Here is a 23,201-nt window from a genome sequence, read left to right on the forward strand (position 1 = left end):
ACCGAGTGCTCTGATTACCACTGGGACCACCGTCACCTCCACCCTCCACATCTTCTCCAGCTCTTCTCTGAGCCCTTGGAGAAATACCAAGAGTGCTCTATGATACATTAGTCAACTCATTGATGCATAATGTTTCCAATTTATACAAATCAAAAACACCTAAAAAAGGTATTTTTTTTTATAATATGATGATAAATTACTGAAGCTCATGTTTTTGCTAATGCCAGCTGTGTTTCCATACAAAGCCAACGCCTGCAGAGAGCGATCAGCAGGACCCCGCTGCCCTCTCTGCAGAGCATCTACCGTCGCAGAGTCCAGAGGAGAGCTGCCTCCATCCTCAAAGACTCCACACACCCCAACACGGACTGTTCACTCTTCTGCCCTCGGGCGGAGGTTCAGAAGTGTGAAATCCAGAACATCCAGACTCAACAACTCCTTCGTCCCCACTGCCATCAGACTCCTGAACAGCTGACTTGTTTTTTGAACAGTAATAATCATTCTGTGCACATCAGGTCATCGCAGCTCTTTTGCACACATCTCTGTTTCACCTTCAACATTTTGTCTTCTTTTCTGTCTTCATTTATTCATTTGTACTAGTTGTATTTGTCTGTTCTATTTCTATTGTACATATTAATCGGCACGTGTGGGTGGACAGCAAAGAAAGAATTTCATTGCACAGAGAAATGCCTTTTTTTCTTGTGACACGTGACAATAAACTGTTTGAAAGACTGTAACTGATCTGAGAACAGTGGAGACGAACCAGGAGCAGCTTGCCTCACATATCTGTTTACAGTCAAAGACCAGAGGTTTCTCCACAATGCTGCAGTCACTGTTAGCAGCAGGTGGACAGAGAGAGCTGCAGTTTCCTGTGAAACTGAAACAAGCAGAGCTTTCATCACAACTGCTGCCACAACATGGCAGTGATGTAAAGAACTGATGCACATATTTACTGAGAAAGGAGGAACTTTGCATCAGCACTGCTTTCCTTGCTTGTTCTGACAGAAAACCACTGTTACGAAGACCATGATGAGCAGTCAGACTTGGTGGCTAGAAGATCACAGATCATGCAGCTTTGTACTGAAAGGACAAACACAGAAACAGCAGATTATAAGTCCTCTTTCATAGTAACAACAGGAAAGATTCCCTTCTGGGATTTTCATAAACGGCTGTGACAAAATGCAGCACAAAGACGGTTATAACAGCTGCTGCTGTTTAGATTTTCCAAAGATTTCACATTTTCAAACATTCATAAATGATTTTAAACAGTTTTTCTTTTAAAGTGTCCTTTCAGCACCACAGGGAGAGAACTGCTGCTTTTTAGATGTATTTCACCTACAAACAGATCGTGGATGCTGGAGTCGAAACAGAGAAAAACACCTGCCGACCTGTCTGTGTACCGTTACGTTCAGATACAGTTTAACACTAAACAGCTACACTGTGTTGTAGTTGTACTGACACTCAGTGTTGGGGAGTAACGGGATACATGTACCAGTGTCACGTATTCAAAATTCAAAATATGAGTAACTTTATTAAGTGTTACAGGCATCTCCCTAAAGCATGCAGCCTGATGGGCAGTGTAGTCCGTGCTGCAGGGAGGATGGACCCGTGATGTGTCTGTGAGCGAGGGAGGGAGGAAAAGGAAAAGTACGAGCTGTCATCGAGCAGAAACGGGAGCTGGAAGCATGTAAATATAATAATAACCACTGCAGCCAAGAAGAGAGCCTGACCAGCCCAGCTGTAAGTAAGCTATTAAGACTCGGCTGTACGCTGTGTTCCTGTTTTCCTCTGAAACAATAAGCTCCGTTGCAGCAGCCTTTCAACGCCTCTCTCTGTCTCTGCTAGCAAAGTCGACCCAGACAACAAAGTAAAGCTAGTTTTCAGCTACGAGCCCGACACGAACTCGACGTATTAGCCAGAGGTCCCTTTACTACGGCTCGGAGCCGCGGACCTGTTTTATATACGCACGGAATAGTTTCTATACGAGATCGCTGCAAAAAGTGCAGCCTTACCTAATGTCCACCTGCTGTTACTCATTTATATTAAGGTTTGAATCTAGCTGGTGTTGGTGTGGAGAGTAACCTTCAGTAATAGTAATAAATCACATTCATGTAGCTGTAAACAGCATGATCATATATTAAGTAATCCAAAGTATTCAGAATAGTTACTCTCACTGAGTAACGTAATGGAATACGTTACAAAATACATTTTGGGGCATGTAATCTGTAATCTGTAATCTGTAGTGGGATACATTTTCATAGTAACCTTCCCAGCACTGCTGATACTCCTCTTCCTCCTCTTCCTCCTGCTGATCCAGGTGCAGTTTCTGTGACATGTACTCAGTGACACCTTGTGTGCATCACAGAGAGAATAACTTTGAGTAAATGACACTGCTCAAACTGCACTGACATGCTCTTTGTTAATATATTCAACATTTACCACAAGATTAAACAAAAGAAAGAATGATTTCATTCATATCCTGCAAACAGAGAGTTTAGTCGAAATTCAACCTTGACTCCAACAGATGAACCCGTGCAGCTGTTTAGTTTCACTTGTTTTATTATTGAAGTCATTGGGAGGCTTCATACAGAACACAGGGAATAAAACAGATTTGTTAACAGAACGAGAAGGCGACAGAGCACAGACACGACTCTCGTTCACTCCCCCGTCTCCATTTACTGCGGGGCCACAGTGCACCTGAGGACCCTCACAGAGAGTGAACACCGGGGGGCGCTGCTGAGCTATAAAGTGGGGCTGCTGCTAAACGAGCTTCTAAGCAGGACCTGTGCCTGATTAACTTTCACTGACTTGAACTTTCAAAAACATTTTAGTGTTTCAGATCAGACTGAAACACTAAAATGTTTTTTGGATCATTTTGTCCTTGAAAATGTTTTTTGTTCTTATTTATTTTTCAAATTTGAGGCACACAGTGATGGAAAAACCAGGGAGTCACGTGTGGGCTGCGTTTCTGGCCTGTGTGTCACTCATTTCCATCAGATCTGACTGAGCCGAGCACTTACTGGTACCGGTAATCTTTCTAAGAGGGTTTTGAGTTATTTTTTTAGCTTGTGTGACTTTTATTTGGTCTGAAAGCCTCACAGTCTGCTTTGGATCAGGAGCCACGAGGTCCTCTAGTTTGAGACTTCTGATCTCTCAGAGTATCTGCATGTGAAACCAGAACTGTCTAACTGGACCCCAGCGGTGATATAATTTGTGTGAACTGAGCCTTTAAATATGGAGGAAGACGCCACGCTTTAAAATACTGGTGAAAAGGAGGAACCTGTACAATCTGCAGTAACATACTGATAACTGACTCTATACAAATCTTCTAACAGGAGCCCGAGCTCCCCGTTTCAATGTGTGTGTTCACACATGTAACACACTGAGCATGTGTGTTTAGCAGTTCATCATCATCATCATCATCATCAGCCTCTCTCTCGCTCATCCTCGGGACGGAGGCCTGAAGGCTGCCGGTCTCAGCTTCATCTCAGTGAACGGGACAGAAAAGTCTTTTCCTTTCCAGGCGGTCCAGATCACACCCTGAACACACACACACACACACACACACACACACACACACACACACACACACACACACACACACACACACACGTTTGTTTTTATACTTCAACCAGCTCCATTTCAAAGTTGTAGCAGCTCCTTGAAAATAAGTAAAATCCGTCCGAGCGACTCGATGACGTTACCTGGTGTTTGGTGTTGACGCCGTAGAGGCCGTTGAGGTTTGCCTCGTGGCAGTTCTTGTACCACCAGCCTCCTCGATAAGACATGGCGCAGCGGGTGATGAAGGGCGCCAGGTCCCGGTCTTTGGTGGAAAAGATCCGGTTGTTGTGGTAACTGAGAGAGTCACCTGAAACGATAGCATGGTAGGAAGTTTCCTTATTAACAAATATAATTTTATTTACTTAAATGATTCATTATCTCAGGATCCTTGAGTTTTATTTAGATGACTTAATTCAACCCTTTGTGAATTTTAGTCTTTGTGGAAATAAAACCTCAAACTCGTTTCCCACAACAGGAGAAAATAAGAAACTGTAACCAGGAAGTGCGATCGAAAAGGTTTGTGTTGGGCACAAGTGCAGCTGGCATGGACGTGCGTGAGAAGCAGCAGCCAGCTATGAGTCAGGCTGACCTCTGATGACCGTCCAGCAGTTTTCAGTCTGAAGTGTCCCAGACCAAGGAGGCCAGGAGTGCAGGCAGGGGCATGCTTTTAGGGGCCTTGTGCTCCCTGAACCCGCCCCCCCACCATCACCACCACCACAGTCTGGACATTACAGTAGGACAGAGGTGACCTTGGTGTGATGGCTTTTTCTGACTGAATGAGACCCAGGCCGATCAGGGTGTTCAGAGCAAACATCTGAACCTGAATCGAGCTCGGCGGTGCTGAAAACCTTTGATCGCGGCTCCTGTTCCAGGTTCCCGTGTTACCTGCGGTGCCGCTGTATCCTCCCACAGTCAGTTTGTAGTTCCTCTTGGCCACCTCGAACGTCGAGTACTGAGCGAACACCGACTTGTCGCCGTCTCGCAGGTCGACCCGCAGGCTCATCCTGCTCATCGCTGTGAGGTTGTGGATACTCGCGAGTCCTGAAGGGGCGAGTTTATCGGGTTTTATTACAGGAAACAAAATAAACAACAGACATATTGAACAGAAAAATTAGAAAAGGCTGGGATGAGAATGTCTTTCATTCCAGTTAAACTGGCGCTGTGCTCAGATCTGCTGCTTTAACTGCACTCTGTGGAAGCTGCATCTGCCATCCGTGTTTCCAAATATGTTTCCTCACCACACGGAGCCTGTTCCTGTGCAGATTTGTACTCAGATATTAAAAAGCATCTCTCACCGAGCCAGAACTCTCCATTCACGTCCCCGAATCCTTCCACGTAGTCGTTCCAGCGTCTGAAGAAATTCTCGGAGCCGTCCTTCCTCCGCTGGAAGACCTGCACACAGGAAGCCAAACACCTGAGACCTGCTCAGTGCAGGCGGCGCTGACACGAGGCTGCCTTTGAAAGCGAGCTGGTCTCCATCGAGTCCCGTAAAAAGTTTCCTTCTTTTATGTTTTACTGTTATTTATTTTTCCCTTCCGTCTTTAAAGATCCTTTTAACGTGCTTTATAAATACTGCTGGACTATATTGGAAGTGTTTTATTAGTAATTAAATTAGGCAAACACACGTAAAGTAAAGATGACTCTGTGGTGTGAGTTTATACCGTCCAGCCGCCACCGTCTGTCTCCATGTCGCAGGAAACTGTCATTGGCGTCCCGTGTCTGCCTTGAGGGAAAATCTCTGCCTCGCCTGAAGTCACGATGCCGTTCAGCAGCTCCTGAGAGCAGTCAGTGGGGAACGGGTACCGCAGGGTTCCTGAGGAGGAGCAAGACGGAGGGTGAGGGTGGGAGGAAATCTCGAACAATAACAGCACTGACGAAGGCTCAAAGAAGTACCGGTGGTGAATTCTGTGGAGATGGCGGACGTGTACTGTCCTCCTCCTTCGGCCTGGAGCTGCAGCGTATACGTGGATCCAGGATGGAGTCTAGTCAGGTTGTACTGCGTTAACGAGCCGTCCACAATGACCTCCTGCCGCCGGTACAAACGGAAATCAGGCCTCACGAATGTCTGAGATACGCACGCTATTATAAACACGTCAGGTCAAAATAAACAGCAACGTCTCATCCACGTTTTCCTTTGACGGTTGGTGAAAAACAACCATCAAATTCAACATCTGCTGATATTCACGAATAAATAAATAATAAAATGAGTCTGAGGTTCTCTTTAAGGTGGTCGCCATGTACACATCTGGACCTCTTTAAGTTTAAACTCTACAAGGAAGCTCTGTGTTCACACATCTGGGAGTTTTCCCAGGTGTTCAGCTGCTACGTCCCTACGAAAAACATCATCGCTCTAGTCCATGCCTTCTTCAAGCTGATCGGCCTCCGCTCTGTTCGTGTCTCATTCTCCTGTGCAGACCCTCCTCATGTCCATCTCCACCCTGCCCAGCACCACTCAGAGCTCCAACCAAGCCACGATCTTGCCTTCACCACCACCAGCGTCTAGACTCCAGGGTCCTGCTCTAATCCCTATCACTGCTGCGATTCCTTCTAATGATTGATCCTTATATGACTCACTGCACACTGAAGATTCAACAGTTCTTTGGCCATCAACACAATCGTCACTCCACACCTGCCCTGACGTTTCAGCATGAATCACACCTGTACAAGTGTAAGCAGTGTGAACGTCCACAGAGTGACCTAAAAGAAGCAGCTGTGCTGGAAACAGTCCAGATGTGCACACGGTGATGACAAGAGGACTCAGCAAATTTAACAAATATGTTATTCGATTTTCTTTGATTCAAAGAGGCGATGCTAACAAGCCGGACGATTGTGTTATCAGAAGTTAAAACAGAAAAATCATAGGAGGAGGCACGAAAAGAACATCAGCCTCGCTTCCTGTCGTGACTTGAACTCGAGTCACTGACTAATCAGGAAATCATTTTTAAAACTTGCTCACCTTCATTTCTTCGTCTTTAGCCTGATAGCTCAGTCTGTAGTTACCAACAGGCTTTGATGGAGGTTTCCATGACAACGTGGCAGTGTGTGGAGTCACGTTGCTCGCCTGGAGGTCTTGCGGGCCTTCCCCAACTTTCCCCGAGCCTGGAGAGGAACACTGATGAGGTTCGTGTTTGTTCAGGTCACAAACCAAACTACAGACAAAGGTGGCGCTGACCGCCGGTGGTGGTGAAGCTGGTGGTGGCCGGCGAGCTCTCCCGGCTGCCCAGCTGGCTGGTTACAGTGACGGTGTAGGTGGTGGATCCCTCCAGACCGCTGAGCTGCTGCTCGGCTGCGTTTCCGGACACGGTGACCTTCACCTCTGAACCTACACAAGCAAACTGCCTCATTCAAAACGATGATCAGACTGGACGCTTTAGTCAAACACGTAGGAGTAGCAGAGAGGAGCCGTGGGTGAATTTAAGACACGCAAGAGAAACTGACATGATGCAGACATGATGTGTTTGCATTAACAGTGAGATGAGACAGCCTGCTCACCTGTGCCCGCGCCGTACACAATGGAATACTTATCAACGGCTGCCAGCGCTGGACGCCACAATAACAAGGCAGTGGAGTCGGTGACGTTTACGGCACGCAGGTGTGTCGGCGGGTCGGGGACTGAGAGACACATAAAGGTAATAATAGTTACGAAAAGAATCATGACCTCCCAAAACAACCTCCCATCATGACCTTTCTTCCATCATGACCTCACATCATGACCTTTCTTCCATCATGACCTCCCAAAACAACCTCCCATCATGACCTTTCTTCCATCATGACCTCCCAAAACAACCTCCCATCATGACCTTTCTTCCATCATGACCTTTCTTCCATCATGACCTTTCTTCCATCTTGACCTTTCTTCCATCATGACCTCCCATCTTGACCTTTCTTCCATCTTGACCTTTCTTCCATCTTGACCTTTCTTCCATCATGACCTCCCATCTTGACCTTTCTTCCATCATGACCTTTCTTCCATCATGACCTCCCATCTTGACCTTTCTTCCATCATGACCTTTCTTCCATCATGACCTCCCATCTTGACCTTTCTTCCATCATGACCTTTCTTCCATCATGACCTCCCATCTTGACCTCCCATCTTGACCTTTCTTCCATCATGACCTCCCATCTTGACCTTTCTTCCATCATGACCTTTCTTCCATCTTGACCTCCCAAAACAACCTCACATCATGACCTTTCTTCCATCATGACCTTTCTTCCATCATGACCTCCCATCTTGACCTTTCTTCCATCATGACCTTTCTTCCATCATGACCTTTCTTCCATCATGACCTCCCATCTTGACCTTTCTTCCATCATGACCTTTCTTCCATCATGACCTTTCTTCCATCTTGACCTCCCATTACGACCTCACATCATGACCTTTCTCCCATCATGACCTTTCTTCCATCTTGACCTCCCATCTTGACCTCCCATTACGACCTCCCATCATGACCTCACATCATGACCTCCCATCACGACCTTTCTCCCATCATGACCTTTCTCCCATCTTGACCTCCCATCTTGACCTTTCTCCCATCTTGACCTCCCATCTTGACCTCCCATTACGACCTCCCATCATGACCTCACATCATGACCTCCCATCACGACCTCACATCATGACCTCACATCATGACCTCCCATCACGACCTCCCATCATGACCTCACATCATGACCTCCCATCACGACCTCCCATCTTGACCTTTCTCCCATCTTGACCTCCCATCTTGACCTCCCATTACGACCTCACATCATGACCTCACATCATGACCTCACATCATGACCTTTCTCCCATCTTGACCTCCCATCTTGACCTCCCATTACGACCTCCCATCATGACCTCACATCATGACCTCCCATTACGACCTCACATCATGACCTTTCTCCCATCATGACCTTTCTTCCATCTTGACCTCCCATCTTGACCTCCCATTACGACCTCCCATCATGACCTCCCATCACGACCTCCCATCACGACCTTTCTCCCATCATGACCTTTCTCCCATCATGACCTTTCTTCCATCTTGACCTCCCATCTTGACCTCCCATTACGACCTCCCATCATGACCTCCCATCACGACCTTTCTCCCATCATGACCTTTCTCCCATCTTGACCTCCCGCTCCACAATTATAACAGCAACATTTCAGCTATATCGGTTTGAAGTTTAGTGCAGTAAACATCACGACCACGGTGAAGAAAGTAAAATGCCAGTTAACCAACTAACAATTAAATACAAGTATAAATCTGTATTGTAATACTGAAGTTTTTACTCTATATTCATGATTTAAAAGCCTAAAAGTTAAAGGGAAATGAATATTTCTATAATTCTCCTGAAGTTTCTCTCTCAGTTTCCACTCCAGAGGACACACGCCCCAGTCTGATAATCACCAAATACATGTAGACTGATCACCAGTGAAATATGCAAAGATTAGTAAAAAGCATCCAGTTTCCCCGTGAGACTCTGTGTTCAGGATGGGAATCATCTGAACTGCCTTCTCTGCTCTTTTGAAATATCACAGATGACTGGAATAAATCCAGCATGAGTCTCCTCAGACGAAGCCTAAAAACTGTGCAGCTCATTTCCAGGTCAGCACCTGCTGCAAACACTACCAAACTACCAGTTCTCATATAGAAGCAAAAACATGTCAAATGAATTCTTTTTAGTTCTTCAGTGTAAAAAAAAAAGCACAAAAAATGGAAAACATGAAACTGTTTAAATAAACCATGTGTGGATTCAATTATGAATTTTTACAACAGTGTGTCATTTCAGGCTGAGATAAACACAGCGAACAACAGCGCGTGACTCACGCGTCACTACAAAGTCTTTCACTGGATCGCTCTCGTCCAGTCCGAGGGTGGAGATGACGGTGACCTCGTAAGAAGAACCAGGTGAGAGCTTGGATAAACCCACGGTGGAGTCCTTTGAGTCCAGAGACACCGACACCGGCTCGCCTGCATGCAGAAACACAGGATTAGTTATTTATTCATGTAATCCTAATAGACGTGAGTTTGCACCGACGTTTTCAAACTCCTTTGCATATAATAAAAAGTCATATATTATTCAATATTTTTTATTTTCCATGAAGTCTTGCACCAAATCATCAGTCGCCTCAAGGTGCTTTATATTACACAGCAAGGATCTAACAATCATACAGAGAAAACAATGTTATTGAACTGAACCAAACCTCTGATGGAACAGACGTCTTTACTCATCAGCTGTGACCTCGCGCCCTGATCTAGAAACTGGACATGACCTTTGCTTACGTCAGGGGTGGGCAATTCCAGGCCTCGAGGGCCGGTGTCCTGCAGGTTTTAGATCTCACCTTGGGTCAACACACCTGAATCACATGATTAGTTCGTTACCAGGCCTCTGGAGAACTTCAGGACATGTTGAGGAGCTAATTTAGCCATTTAAATCAGCTGTGATGGATCAGGGACACATCTAAAACTTGCAGGGACACCGGCCCTCGAGGCCTGGAGTTGCCCACCCCTGGCTTACGTAAATATTCACTAGCCAATAAGAAATGAAGCACAATAGGAATCCAGGCTCTCACCATCCTCTGCATGGGTATATGTGACTTTGAAACCGCTGACGTTACTTTTTGGTTTGGTCCACGACACCGTCACAGAGTTTTCCGTCACCTTACTGAAGACTATGTTAGAGGGAGGCTCGGGTCCTAGAGGGCAGATCGAATATAACGAGAGAGGGGGGGTAAACGAAAGGCAGGAAGGGAAGTGGAGGGAAAAACATCAATAAAAGACAAAAACAAGCAGCAGAAATACAAAAATTCCACAAAGAGAAAGAAAAAATAATAACTGGGTTTGTGAAAAACACTGAAGTAGAGTGAAAAGAGTCAGGAGTGAAAACAGTGTGCACAGTATTATTTATTCATCCACACATTTGCTATTAGTGCTCCAATGGTTTTCTGTGTATATATGTACAATGCAAACATATATACAGTATACAAATCATATACAGACATATAAAGTAACAATTAAATGCAGATGGCTCCTGGGCAAAGGAGGGAGTGACGACATTTTAATACAGTAGTTAGCTGCTCGGTCTCACCTGAAAATAAAAGGCATGGCAGGAATAAAGGACGTTAAAACAAAGGAAGATAAAGAGACCACTTGACAAGATTATTCAGAGTGAATGAACACAAACACATTAAGATATTAATCTAACTGTTTAGAGCTGGAAGTGAGAACCAGGAAACGATCGGGAGAAGTTAAAATCATTTTCCAAAACTCAGAAGGACTCGGTATCACTCAATAAATGATATTTGTTTTATTTTTTGCATGACTTAAACTGTATATTACAAAAGAGAATTAGACTATTCTTTGTAATAAAATCGATGTTGTACTGTATAATACTGACAGTACGCATCAGTACTGTACAGCGCTGATTTAACTGTAAAATGTTCACATTTACAGATTTACTAATTGATTTACTTTTTCGTTTTTAAATGCGAAAGGTTAAAACAGACCGAAAGCAGAGAGACCAGCCGTGGTCTTACCCTGGTTTGGGAGAGAGGTGAAGAGGTGTCAGTGAAGATGGCTGTTAGCTTACCCTGAGTGAGAAAAAACCAGAGTAGCAGTGAATGAAGAGAGTTATGTTGTTACTGATGTCTTTGATGTCAACTTAGTTGATCAACTAGTTTGTATCAACAGTGCATCTGAGTGGAGTTCCCCTAGGCTCAATCCTGGGTCCTCCTCTGTTAATCATGCACAACAGAGTTGGAATGCTGTTTGCTTTCTTGTACATAAAATCTTCCCTAAATGTTTGTACAAAGAAAAAAAACAAAGATTCTCCCTTTTTTGTTTTCGTAAAGAATTGATCAATTTTCTGCATGTGGCAGTCTGGTAAGTTCTGCAGGTTGTTTGTTAACCAAGTTAGGCCAGAACAAACTAAGAGGACTATCTGGCAAACAGCTTTGTAAATCCACATCTGAGGGTTGACATCAAATAACTGGATGTGTCTTTTATGGTGGAGAGGGTGTTGATCTTTATAATGTCATGAATATGAGTATTTGTCATATTCACGAGAGCTGAAGAATGACTGCACAAATATAATATGAACAGAAAACACAAGTTCACGAGAGTTTTTTTCAAAATCAGTATGTATTAATAAGAAACAGCAAAAGTGAGTTATACTGAACCACTGTTTGAATGACAAACACAAAGTGATGAATGTGGAACTGTAAATCACAAGCTTACAGTCTTCAAGAGCGCCACAGCACCCGAGCTCTTGAAACCACAATGGAGGAAGCATTTAGTGGGTAAGCACACGTTTCTAGTCACATTTAAGACGAGTGATTATTAGTTATTAGCATTTGCATGAACAGTCTTCTGAATGATCCAAGACTGACGCGGGTACAAGATCAAAAAGAAAGAATCGAGCCGTCTGAACGAGACTTGACAACACTGACAGTAATTTTGAAGCATTGCACAGTAGAAATTCATCTTTTCTACTGTTACAATAGCTTGTACCTGTACTGATGACAAGCTTGTGCAGTCTGGACAGAACGCCAGGGCCCTTTCCCAGTAAGGTCAAGGTGTACTCAGGCTGTGGGGGCAGATCCTCAAACCGGAAGGACCGAGCTGAACCAGGAAGGACTTTTTTGAAGGTTTTTTCATTTTCTGTTGGTTTTACTATTGTTTTGCTTTGGATTCTTGGGGCATGAGTTGCAAGGCTTTCAGGCACTCTGTTCTCATCTTCACTACCTACATTTTGGGAAATGGTGTCCCTGTTAGGCGTGTGATTCGTCTTCTCTTCTTCCCTGCCTCCCTCTTTGCCAGAATCTTGGTAGTCATGCTCTTTTTCTTTTGGCTCTGTGTCCTCCTCTTTTCCGTCTTTTCTCGTCACAACAAAGTTTTTGTACTTGCCTTCAGGTGAGTCCCATATCAATGTGAATCCATCAGTGGTCTGGTTTATGACTTCCACAAAGTCCAAAGGTTCCCTTAAGACTCCAGACGAAGAACGATCTGATGTAGGATTTGTCTGCTTAGTTTTACTTTCAAATGTTTGTGGGTTCTCACTCTTTTGGCTACCCCCGGTGTAGTGTCTAATGTGGGTGTGATGCTGTGCTGGAACAGTTTTTGCTGCTGGTTGTCTTATTGGAAATGTGACTGAGCTGGAGGATCTTGAACTTGTGAAATGTTGTTTTGTTGGTCTGCCTTGAATTCCAGTCCCATTGCTTTTGCCAGGATTTCCGCTGTTATTTATTTCTTGCAGCTTTGGATCAGTACTGCTAATATCTTCTTCTCTCCCCACAGCTCTGTCTCCAGTTCCTAGATTCTCAGTCTGTGATCGGACATTGGTTTGACCATCTATCTGGTCAGCTGCAGTATCTTGATCTCCTTCTCTAATTGGAATTTGATGCGTAGGGTGTTGGACATTCTGGCGAGTTAATATGCTTCCCAGTTGGCCAGTTTGATTTCCAGTGCTGCCTGCATTTACCTCTTTGTTTGGGAAATACTTGCGAGGAGGATAGTTATACGGACGTTGAGGTATTCTTTGGGTTCCGTTTTTTAAACGTCTTTCATATATTTGGCGAGAGATATAGCCCAGTTTGGTATTTGGGTGATGGGAGGAGGACATTCCTCTTCCTCTGAGTGTCCGATTAAACTCAGTGGCTGAACTTGTGGAGGAGATTCTTGTCCCAAGTCCACCATCATCTGCATCTCTCACAGGCCCTTTGGGAAGAGAAGGGGCTGACGTAGCTGTTAACTCATTGGAAACCACCTGCTCTTTGCGTGGCTGTGTTTCACGGTTCAAAGGTCTAATACGACGAGTTTGATTCTGAAAAGGTCCCCCTTTTAGAAAACGGCAATTCTTGAATGGAGGACAGCGATTTGCTATCCTTTGTCTTTCTATCTGCACATTTTTTTGGTTTTGCTCAACTCCAGATAAGTCAGGTGTAGCTGTCCCATTTTTTAACCCACTTGTATCCTTCACTGGTACACTTGCCTTAACAGTGGATGATTCCTCAGAAGCAGATATAGATGGTAAAGACAACAGTTCGCTCGTCGGCCGATGTTTGTTCTCTGCTGTCATTTCAGGACTAAGGTTTATACGATGGGAGGGGAGACGGAATCTAGAATTTATATGGGTTTTGTTCTGAAAAGGTCCAAACTTTGTGTATGGACGGCGCCTGATTCCATATTTAGGAGTGTTCATTCGAGGTACCCCACCTTCTGGTGGTGGTTTTCTGTCCGTGGGTGGTGCAGGTGCAGAGATACTTCTGCTGCTTTCACTTAGCTCATTGCTTGAATGTGAATCAAATTTATCAGATCTGGAAGGGGATGATGATGTTGTTGGAAGGGACAATAATGTGGATGGAGGTGGTGACAGTAAAGATGAAGGTGATGATGGAATTAAAGACATTTGCGAGGACGATGATCCTGCTGTTGATCCATCTGAACCAGGTGAAGGTGGGGATGGTGAGGATAAAGGTGATGGTGATGCAGCTGGAGAGTGTGATGTCCTTGAGGCTGATGAATGCGATGATGATCGTGACTCTGAGGATGTTGAAGAGGATGAGAGTGATGGCAGTGGCTTCAGTCCTCTTAAAATCTGTTTCCCAATTATGTCTGCATTGACTGAGAGGTTTGATGATTTTGACAGGTGAACAGAAAATGTTGAGATGTTCATACTTTCAAAAGTGTCTTTCAAAAGTTTATGTAAAGGATCTGGTTTATAATCAAGGTCTGGCTCTGCAGAAGGCGGTGAACCCAGGTCTGGACTTTTCTCTACCATGCCAGCATGCTCAGCCCCCCTACACCCATTGCCTCTATCTTTTAAGGGGAGTCTCAAATGTGTCACTTTGATTTTATTTATACATTTCTTCTCTTGGCTTTGAACGGTCCCACTTGGTTCTGGAGAAACGAGACCAGTGTCATTTCCATGGCCTGCAATGCCAACATGCGGTGGCCCTTTTAAGTCAACAGCAGCCGCTGATTCCTCTGAGCTACTTTGGATCTTTGTTTCTGAATCTGTTCCAGGCAGCATAGCTTTATTTTTATCAACTCTGTCAGAGCTGGATGCCTCTATACTTGGGTCTGACACAGACTGTCTGATGATGGGGACACCTGGTTTAAGGTTTTTCTTCTCCAAGACTTTTTTAAAAGGTCTCCTTCTGGGCACAACTCTTGTTGCATTGAAATGCAGTTGCTTCCTTGGCAATATGGCCTTTCCGATGGGTTTGGGGCTGGTGCCATTTATTGAAAACATTTTATTGACCAGAGGTTTGGTTCTGGCAATTATTATAGGAGTTGAGGAGTCTTTGTCCTGGACATCAGGGTTAGCCTTGCTCACATCTTCTGTCTTCTCACGCTGGTCAAATATTTGTCCCTCAGCTGATGGGTTCAAGTCTTGGTGTATGCTGCTAACATCTTGGTTAGGTGCTAGGGAGGCCTGGGTAGTCAAAGTGGGCTCTTTGGAAATATATGGAGGGGAAGCTGCCGTGGGAAATCTTGGTAATATCTTTCCTAAGGATGTAAAGGGAGTGAGTATTTGGATTAAGTGTTAAGATCATCATAATATGCCCTTAATACTGAAGAAGTCACACCTAACAAAGAAAGAAAGCAGGGTTGTTAATCATTATTGTTCCTTTAAGGAAACCTGATTTACAACAGTTTGCCAGCCCGAGCAAACCATAACTCAGGTCAGCAGCATCCATGTTCAACCTGCAAGGAGAACATCATAATGTTATTATTGTTTTCCTCGGACAAACCTGTTCGTATCACTGTTGAGAAAGAAATATAACGACTGAGGTTAGAGGCAGATAAAAGTACGTTTTCTTCTTGAGGGTCGGGGGAGGACATCGACTAACGTGTTTTATATGACGTAATTCATTGAATGATGAGGTGTCGGGACACAAAGGCTCACTTAGCCGAACAAAAGCTGTTATGGCCCGAACATAGCCTGGAAAAGAAATGTTTGGACAACTCCGACCTGGATTTCTTCCTTTTATTTCTCTCTCTTATCAAATTTCTAACTTTTTACTCAGCAGTGAGTCATTTTAGACTAACTTTGGGGTGATAACTAACCAGAGGCTCTTATTAAAGCCAGACGTAACAAAGGTTAGTGAAGTCCTGCTGTGAAGCCTCAAGGTGAGGATTTTATCTTGGGTTTTTGTGAACATACAGCACAACAGAAACGGTGAACACTCGTATGGATGCACAGAGTCAAACATGTGGTCATGCATGTTCTGCTTTAGCTTGTTTTTTGACTGTAAAGTTGCAAACATCAAACATCATACTGCACTTTATTAAATTAATCAATTAGGCCAAAGTATCATTTTCTGAGACTTTAACCTGACTTATTTTTCTTAAACTGTAGGAGAATCCTCCGTTTGTCCTTTAGAAAGCTGTGAGGTAGCTCTGCATTTACTGTTCAGACCAGAAACGTTATATACACTTCATAGTTCTAACTAACATTGTCGACCACAAATTTCCTATAAAATGCTTAACGAGCAGTAACCTTCAGTGGCAGCAAAAGCTGAGTTCCTCTAACATCCATGTGAACTGGACCTCTCGACTGCTGTTGGAGACTCGTGGAGCATTTTTAATGCAATTATCTGATAAATATGTTTGGCTTACTGTGAAACTGTACTAAACATTGGAATTGCTATTAAATGTAGTAGTCGACCAGCCAAGAATTTAATTCCTTTTATGTTATTTTTTAGCTCCTTAGCACTAATTAGCAAGTATCTGACAGTTTATGGATGCAGCTTACAAACAAAGCTAGTGAGCACTAGCTAAATATGATTTAAAAAAGGTCACTTCTGACATCTAAAGTTGAGGCTATCTCCATTATCTACATACAGTCAATGGCGTGAGCTAAGAAAAATGATTTCCAGGACGTTAACCTGAGTGGAAGCAAGCTGTGATTGGTTCTACTCACCAGGGACTACCTGGGTGGTCTCTGGAGCGCTCCTGCTCGTGTCTTTCTCTGCCACGAGCAGGATGTCATACAAACGCCCGGCCTCCAGCTGCTGGATTTGTGCGGAGTTCTGGTCAGCTGGGATGGTCATTTCTTGACTCCTCCCTGCTCCATCATTTGGCGTTATGGTGAGACGGTACCTGTCAATCTCCCCCACTGTCGGCTCCCATTGGACTACCGCAGACGTGGACGACATCTTGACAACTCTGAGGTTGGTGGGACCAGAAATGACTGAAGGTGAAGAAAACAGAGAAGAAAGTCCAGCACACTCCAGGTGAATGTTTTCATCCAGGTAACATGAAGCCGTCTACCTTTTCCTGTTTACCCCCCTGACTTGGATCGATACACTTCCACTCGGTTTTTGCCTTTTCTAAACTCCTGCAGACTGAATCGTCCTCTTCATCGCCAGCCACCGGGCAGCTTCTCTGCAGCTGCCACAGATTACATCTCCCACAGGAAGGGCAGCAAGAGTGAAATGTTTAAGTTCCTGCTGCCAGTTTGGTGATTTGAGCTGCTCTCAAGTGCCAGTATGCTAGTCAGAGGCTCCTTTCTCTAACTTCAGGCTCTTTCATAAAGCAGGACCAGCGTACAGTTAGAGGCATAAGCGTGTGCAGGATTTTCTTTCTGGTTCAGGTATCAGAGTTGAAGAACATGCCTTTTGTCAGGACATCTGCACACAGTGTGTATTTGGGGAATACTTGGTGTTCTCAGAATTGTTACAACACAAAACTTGACGTGATAAAACGTAGCTACACCCATCACACCTCCTAAACACCATCACAGTATAACTCCTGCAAACCAGCCAAAGAACTAACACTATTAAGGAGGATAATTCAGTGCAGAGTGACTACAAAGTATAAAAGTTATTCAAATTCAGTGTAGTCTGTATGACTTTCCTCACTTTTAACAGTTATCTAAGTGTTAAAATCATTTCCATCTGCGGAGGGTGGAAGCGATTGTGGCTTCGATTTAGTAAGAAGAGAAAAGCAGAGGAGTTTCTGACAAAGAAGTAAACAAAACCTCACGTGTCATGAATTCAGCGGTGCTCTCGCCTCCTCTCCTGCCATCGATCTCTCCCACGATGCCGACTCTGTAATCCTGACCGGCCGCCAGGCCCGTCTGGGTGTAGGTGGTCAGGCCGCCTTCCACCTGCGCAGTTATCTGCTGGTCGCTCTCCTTCTGTCGGGTCAGGACAGACAGAGAACAGTCAGAACTTCCACAGACACGCTGTCAGACGCTTTAGGTGTTCATCTGTCATCCCCGTGTTCCTGCAGACACAAAGCTTTGCATCATAAGATGGATTCTGGGCATCTCCATCCTTTGAAATCGTTGTTGTATTTGATCAAATTAGTGTCGTATCACTCGTCACTGCGCACAGAGGTCTGCTGCACATGGAAGTCGGGGAGGTACCCGAAAAGACCCAAATAATGCAAGTGGAAACAATCTTCTTTTGAAAATAGTGGCCTGACTGAAGCAAGGTCAGCATGACAACAAAGGCACAAAAGAACCACGATGCTGTGTTTCAGTTATTGCTGTAGGTGGACAGCCGTACGGCATCTGGCCCACGTAACATTTGGCTGTAACTGAACCCAAAGTGGCTTAAGCTATTGGAGTGATGATGATGATGATGGTGAGAGAGAGCCTGAGTGGAAACACCACTCTGTCTGTGGGGCTTCCACAATCAAACTTTACTGAAGCAAATGAGAAACAATCAGGAAGCAAATCAGTGACATCGCCGCACGTCTGGAATCTGCTGTTTCTGGTTTGTGCAGCATGTCAGGCTCATTCAGGGGAAACTAACCCTGGGGTTAATCCCTAACCCTAAACTAGTGGGAAGGACACAACGTAAAGTCTCTGATGTACGAAAAACACAGAAGGAAACACATCGCTTCACTTTGATCAGCGGCGTCCGTCACCTGTGGACATACCTGCCCCTCCCACTCGTGTGCAACCTTATCATAGTAGGAAAATGAGGTTTATGATTTGGAGTTACAGGAAATGAAGAAATTCAAAGAGATTCATGAATATTTCCTCTCTGAGGGTCGTTTCTCATCCAACCGTCTCTGATTTGATGTGTGCGAGTGCACAGGAGCTGCTTCTCTTCCACTGAATTTATGTCAGTTCTTCAGGTTTGTTGTTGTTTGTTTTGTTTGTATTGCTTTTATGTGTTTGTAACTTTGTCCTGAATGTTGTTGATAAACCCTGTGACAGACCTGCCCCGCCTCTCGCCCTGTGCTGGGCAGTGACTGAATGAACCTGCAGAGTCAGCGTGAGGCCTCGACTTCATTCATGAAAGTCAGACCATAGATCATAACATTAACATCATGTTGTCGTAAATATGAGTTGTAAGTGGGCGCAGATAAAGTTCCTGCTTCTGCTTCACCTTCTTGGCTGAAGCTCGTCTAACAAAGACGCTTCAGTCTCAGCGGGCTGCGGGATTTCAGACGACCCTTTGAAAACCTTTAGGTGACGTCAGCGCAGTGATAAGAAATGCATCAGTCCACAGCTCAGAGGGAAAATACCCCAAATTAAGAAGTCATTCCCATAATTTCCGTCTTTCATCTTTTCTAATTCAGGCTCTTAAGAGAGAATCGAGTCTCTTTGTGTGTCGGAGCCTCAAACTGCCCTCCAATTAAAGGCTGCTGGATTTTTAATGCCTGGATACTGTGTTGTAAAGTAAATGGACCACAGCTGGTTGCCATGCTGGTCTCTATGGTGACTTCCTGGCGACGGAGCTCCAGAGGTCATTCTGGATCTGCGTCCTCGATCCAAACACGACATCATTAAAATGGAGGCTCCAACAAGTTCACGGTACGCCTAAAACCAGGCCGGGGCTGCGTGGCGTCGCCACGGTGACTAAACCAGCCGCACAGCGACTCTGCTTCTTTACGATTTCATGGTTTTCTCCGATATAAAAATACATCTTTGCGCTGTCCTCTTCTCCGCCTGGGTGTGTCGACGAAGCCTGATCTTTGTTGCCATTTAAGTCCCAGAATAAGAAAAACCTCAGCATCGGTCAGGAAGCAGAATCTCAGCAGGTCAAAGCGAGCTCGTGTTAAACCATGTGCGGCTTTTTTAAACTAACCGTCAGAAATATTTTCCTTATATATTAAAACGTTATTCCAGGCAGGAAGTTCAGCCTGGCAGATCAGCTGATTTGAGTGTGAACAGCTTGTTTATGTTTTCTAGTCTAAAAACAATCCTTGTTTCTATTTTTCTAACATGTTTGATAAAGTAAAACTGTTCTCATGAAGTCACACTCATGTCTGCACTGACACACACACACACACACACACACACACACACACACACACACACACACACACACACACACACACACACACACACACACACACACACACACTCTGGAGCTGAGGGCTGGGGAGTTCCTGTGAAACTGAGTGACCTGCTTGAACTGCAGCGACCGCTGATTTATTCTGTTTCAGTTTCTATGATTCATCCACAGAAACCTAAAACACCTAAAACAGCAGAAGCTGCATTTTGGCTCTAATTGAACTTCATGCAGATAAGCAGTCAGAGATCCCAGCTGGGCAGCGCTGCTGGTTGTACTGGTGACTGATTCATACGTCCCTCGGACGTGAGGTCACTTCTTGCCACTTAAACGGTCGTCTTGGACTCACAGACTGTTTTATCCGCACAAACGACATAAAAGACACCATTAAAGCTTCAAGCCCACAGTCAGTAAATATGAGTTTGCTTTATTTACTGAGTCTCATATCTAAACTATAAAAAACACTGCTGCTAACGTTGAGCTGCACCTACGACGAGTTAAAGGGGGAAACTTGAAGCACTACACCCCGGCCTGGATTCGTGTCCGTCTTCAGCACTAACACTGTTTGGTTAGCTCGGTGCGAGCTGCAGGATTTTCCTCGAGGCTGTTCAGATTTGTTTTGCTGCCACAGAGGAAATCAATGACTGAAAATGAGTTTATGAAGTCAGAAATGAAGCAAGGAGAAAATCCAGACTGAGGAGTGACGTCTGTCTCACGCTCTGGAAATGCTGTCAGAGACGATGGTTCAGTCTGAATGTGGTGGCTGCACCGCCTGACGGCGTGCAAGCAGAAACTACACCACGGATGAGTCCTTGGATCCGGAGCGGATCTGGATTAAGCTGCCATGTTTTCGTGAGAACTTTGACAACTTAAATAACATCACATTTTCTTGGAAGGAGCCGCCGCCCGCAGTGCGCAGAGAAAGCGTTTCCTCGTCTCAGGCACGCAGCGACCGACTCGCCTGCTGTCACGAAACAGTCTTCATCAACCTAAAGTTCAGTGAAAGCGAACAGTCGAGTGTGCGGTTAACGCCGCTGCTCGCTGACGTGCAGACGGAGAAAGATGCTCGACTGTTTTTATTCCAGAGGAAACAGCGAGCAGTGAGTTCATAACTCAGCCTAACAGTTTCATTCATGCACAGGTGAATCCATTAACACCAGTCTGTTCCGTTTGATTTCCCAGTTTGGAGGATTTTTTTTTATTAAAGCTGAATTTTTTGTTTGAATTTTTTCAAACAAATTTGAATTTTTGAATTTTTTCTGCATCATAACGGAGTAGCTGAGAATAATGTGAGTCCATCTGTGGGATGGACTCACATTATTCTCAGCTACTCCGTTATGATGCAGAATGAATGACTGTGAGCTGCTCAGCCCCGAGGGCAGGAAGCAAACCCAGACCAGAACCTTCCCCAACACCAGTTTCCAGGTCCTCCTTCGGCCCACCTGCTCTGCTTCAGCGAGGATCAAAGGTTGGCTCGTGCAGATACGCTGAACGTCAGCTCATGTTGGCCGAGGCACCTGAACATCACGGAGCGGTCTGCGGTGAGATCACATACTCTCACTGTCTCAGCTTTTTCTTTGAGGGGAAAACTAAACAACAGATCCCAAACGAAACTTTCAAATCTGGTAAAATTCAGTGACTCTGAATGATCGGAGAGGCAGGATTCAGACGTGGTGTTTGTCCCAAACAAAGGGCCCTCGCTCCGCTCTTTGACCTGCACTTGCACCCGTATGACCGTTTAGTCACTTCTCTGTTTAGAGACGAGCTTGGGAACCACGCTTCCTTGCAAACATCACTCCAGACTTCATGCATCATCAAAACCTCCCACTCAGCAGCGTGCTTTCAGTTTTCATTTCTTCCTACTGCAGAAACGGTTCCAGAGAAAACAGTGCTGAGACGTCCACATCGCTGCTGTTTCTGTGCGTTTAACTGGAAACAATAATGAAACCAGCAGCCGTCAGACTGACACTGACTCTGTGTTTCCTGATGTTCTCGCTGCTGCTGCTGCTGCTTGTTGTGACACGCCGTTATTTACGTGACGTTTATCTCGTGTTTATCCGTCTGGTGAACGGCCGCTGACGGATGTCGTCTCTCTCGCTCTCTTCCCATCTCCCTCGCTCTCTGTGTCACAGCTGTAGGTCCACGGTGATGTCATCTCTCTGGCAGTTGCCATGTTTTTGACAGTGTTTACGTGTTTCCGCAGCAACAAGCATCCCACATCTGCATCTTTTTCTCTGGACCTTCAGGAGTTCACTTCATCCACCTCTGTCAGCCCACTCTGCCCACTCGGCTTGTTGTCTACTTTTCGCTGCTTCTCTGACTTTAACGCTTCAAAGCTGACGGCCGTGACAGGAACAGGAAACCTCCAGAGTCGGAAAGCCGGAGCCAAATTCTCACAGTGCGACTGCCGCAGCGAGCCATCCAAACCTTTTCTTTGCCTTTCCAAAAATGACACATCTGATCATTTTCTGATCGGATTCCCAAACCAGCAAATGACTTAATGGGCCCGACCGTCACAAAAAAGATTCTTGTAATTATTACTGGGAGTTTTACATGTGACTTTCAAGCAGTCAGATATCAGGAAACAGCCCTCTACGACTCCTGACATAAAGAAAACCAGCTAGCCTTGACCTCTGACCCTTTGATGGTTTCTTTGTTGGTGAACATGTTTGTCACAGAGACTGTATATAAAAGATGGAAGTCTGTTTTTCAAAGCTGGAACTATAGTAAATCAGCCACCACCTCGCTGCTGTCACGTTGTTGTTTTGGAGCTATGTTTGGATGAGAGGCTGAAGTGCTAAGTTAGCAGCTAATTCTAGCTAGCTCGATGATCCCTGTTAGGCAGCACATAAGCACATTAACCTAACCCCCCCATCAAACTAGTGAAAGTGGTACTCTCCTGCTGTGCACAACATTTATTTCTTCATACTCAGGAAGCAGAAGAAAGCCTTAAACTGAGTCAAAGTGCTAATATGACCAAGCTTGTTAGCAGGCTGCATCAGCACAGAGGGAGATAGCAGGCTTTATGAACATTATGCTAGCACAATGAGCCGCACAGTAAGCTCTATTATTTTTCAGGGGACTTCTTTAAAATGCTTTACCTTCTTTAACAGGACAGATAGAGTTAGGAGGTCTGGTGACTCGAATTAGCTCAAATGAAGCGCAGCAGGCAAAGAAGCACCGCATCCTTCATTTATTGATTTAAAACAGGTGATTTTTAGGATTCTGGCCATTTTTTTAATCAGTTTCATCGCTAATCGCTAGTTTAATCGCTGTAAAAAGAAGTTCTCTTCCCACGTACAACGGACACTAATGTTTTTGTCACTTTTTGTGGAATCAAACTCAAAGTAAGGTCAGTACTTCCACGCTTTAAACGCTGCACGCTCATACTCTCTCCCGCACTGATATA

At 44.9% G+C, this 23,201-nt stretch overlaps 1 protein-coding gene and 1 long non-coding RNA gene across 2 annotated transcripts in view; one reads left to right on the forward strand and one right to left on the reverse strand.

Annotated features, from left to right (window-relative positions):
* Positions 1-1,633: 1,633 nt before the first annotated feature.
* Positions 1,634-9,411, forward strand: LOC146363592 (uncharacterized). Its single transcript, XR_014799244.1, has 4 exons — positions 1,634-1,737; positions 7,029-7,187; positions 9,074-9,140; positions 9,325-9,411. It is a non-coding gene; the product is annotated as an uncharacterized LOC146363592 (long non-coding RNA).
* Positions 2,549-23,201, reverse strand: part of LOC146363593 (uncharacterized) — a 45,474-nt gene continuing 24,821 nt past the window's right edge. Inside the window, exons 7-20 of the mRNA XM_084919462.1 lie at positions 17,526-17,679; positions 16,462-16,731; positions 12,045-15,044; positions 10,109-10,231; positions 9,363-9,506; positions 7,051-7,170; positions 6,731-6,880; positions 6,515-6,657; positions 5,452-5,584; positions 5,220-5,371; positions 4,854-4,950; positions 4,444-4,599; positions 3,702-3,865; positions 2,549-3,537 (exon numbers count right to left, since the gene is read on the reverse strand). Of these exons, the coding sequence (XP_084775588.1) occupies positions 3,439-3,537; positions 3,702-3,865; positions 4,444-4,599; positions 4,854-4,950; positions 5,220-5,371; positions 5,452-5,584; positions 6,515-6,657; positions 6,731-6,880; positions 7,051-7,170; positions 9,363-9,506; positions 10,109-10,231; positions 12,045-15,044; positions 16,462-16,731; positions 17,526-17,679 (4,905 nt within the window). The 3' untranslated portion in view covers positions 2,549-3,438. The remainder of the gene's footprint in view (positions 3,538-3,701; positions 3,866-4,443; positions 4,600-4,853; positions 4,951-5,219; positions 5,372-5,451; positions 5,585-6,514; positions 6,658-6,730; positions 6,881-7,050; positions 7,171-9,362; positions 9,507-10,108; positions 10,232-12,044; positions 15,045-16,461; positions 16,732-17,525; positions 17,680-23,201) is intronic.

The sequence above is a fragment of the Perissodus microlepis genome, chromosome 22 (genome assembly GCF_051167445.1).
Source record: "Perissodus microlepis isolate ML-2025 ecotype Zambia chromosome 22, ASM5116744v1, whole genome shotgun sequence".
NCBI lineage: Eukaryota > Metazoa > Chordata > Actinopteri > Cichliformes > Cichlidae > Perissodus > Perissodus microlepis.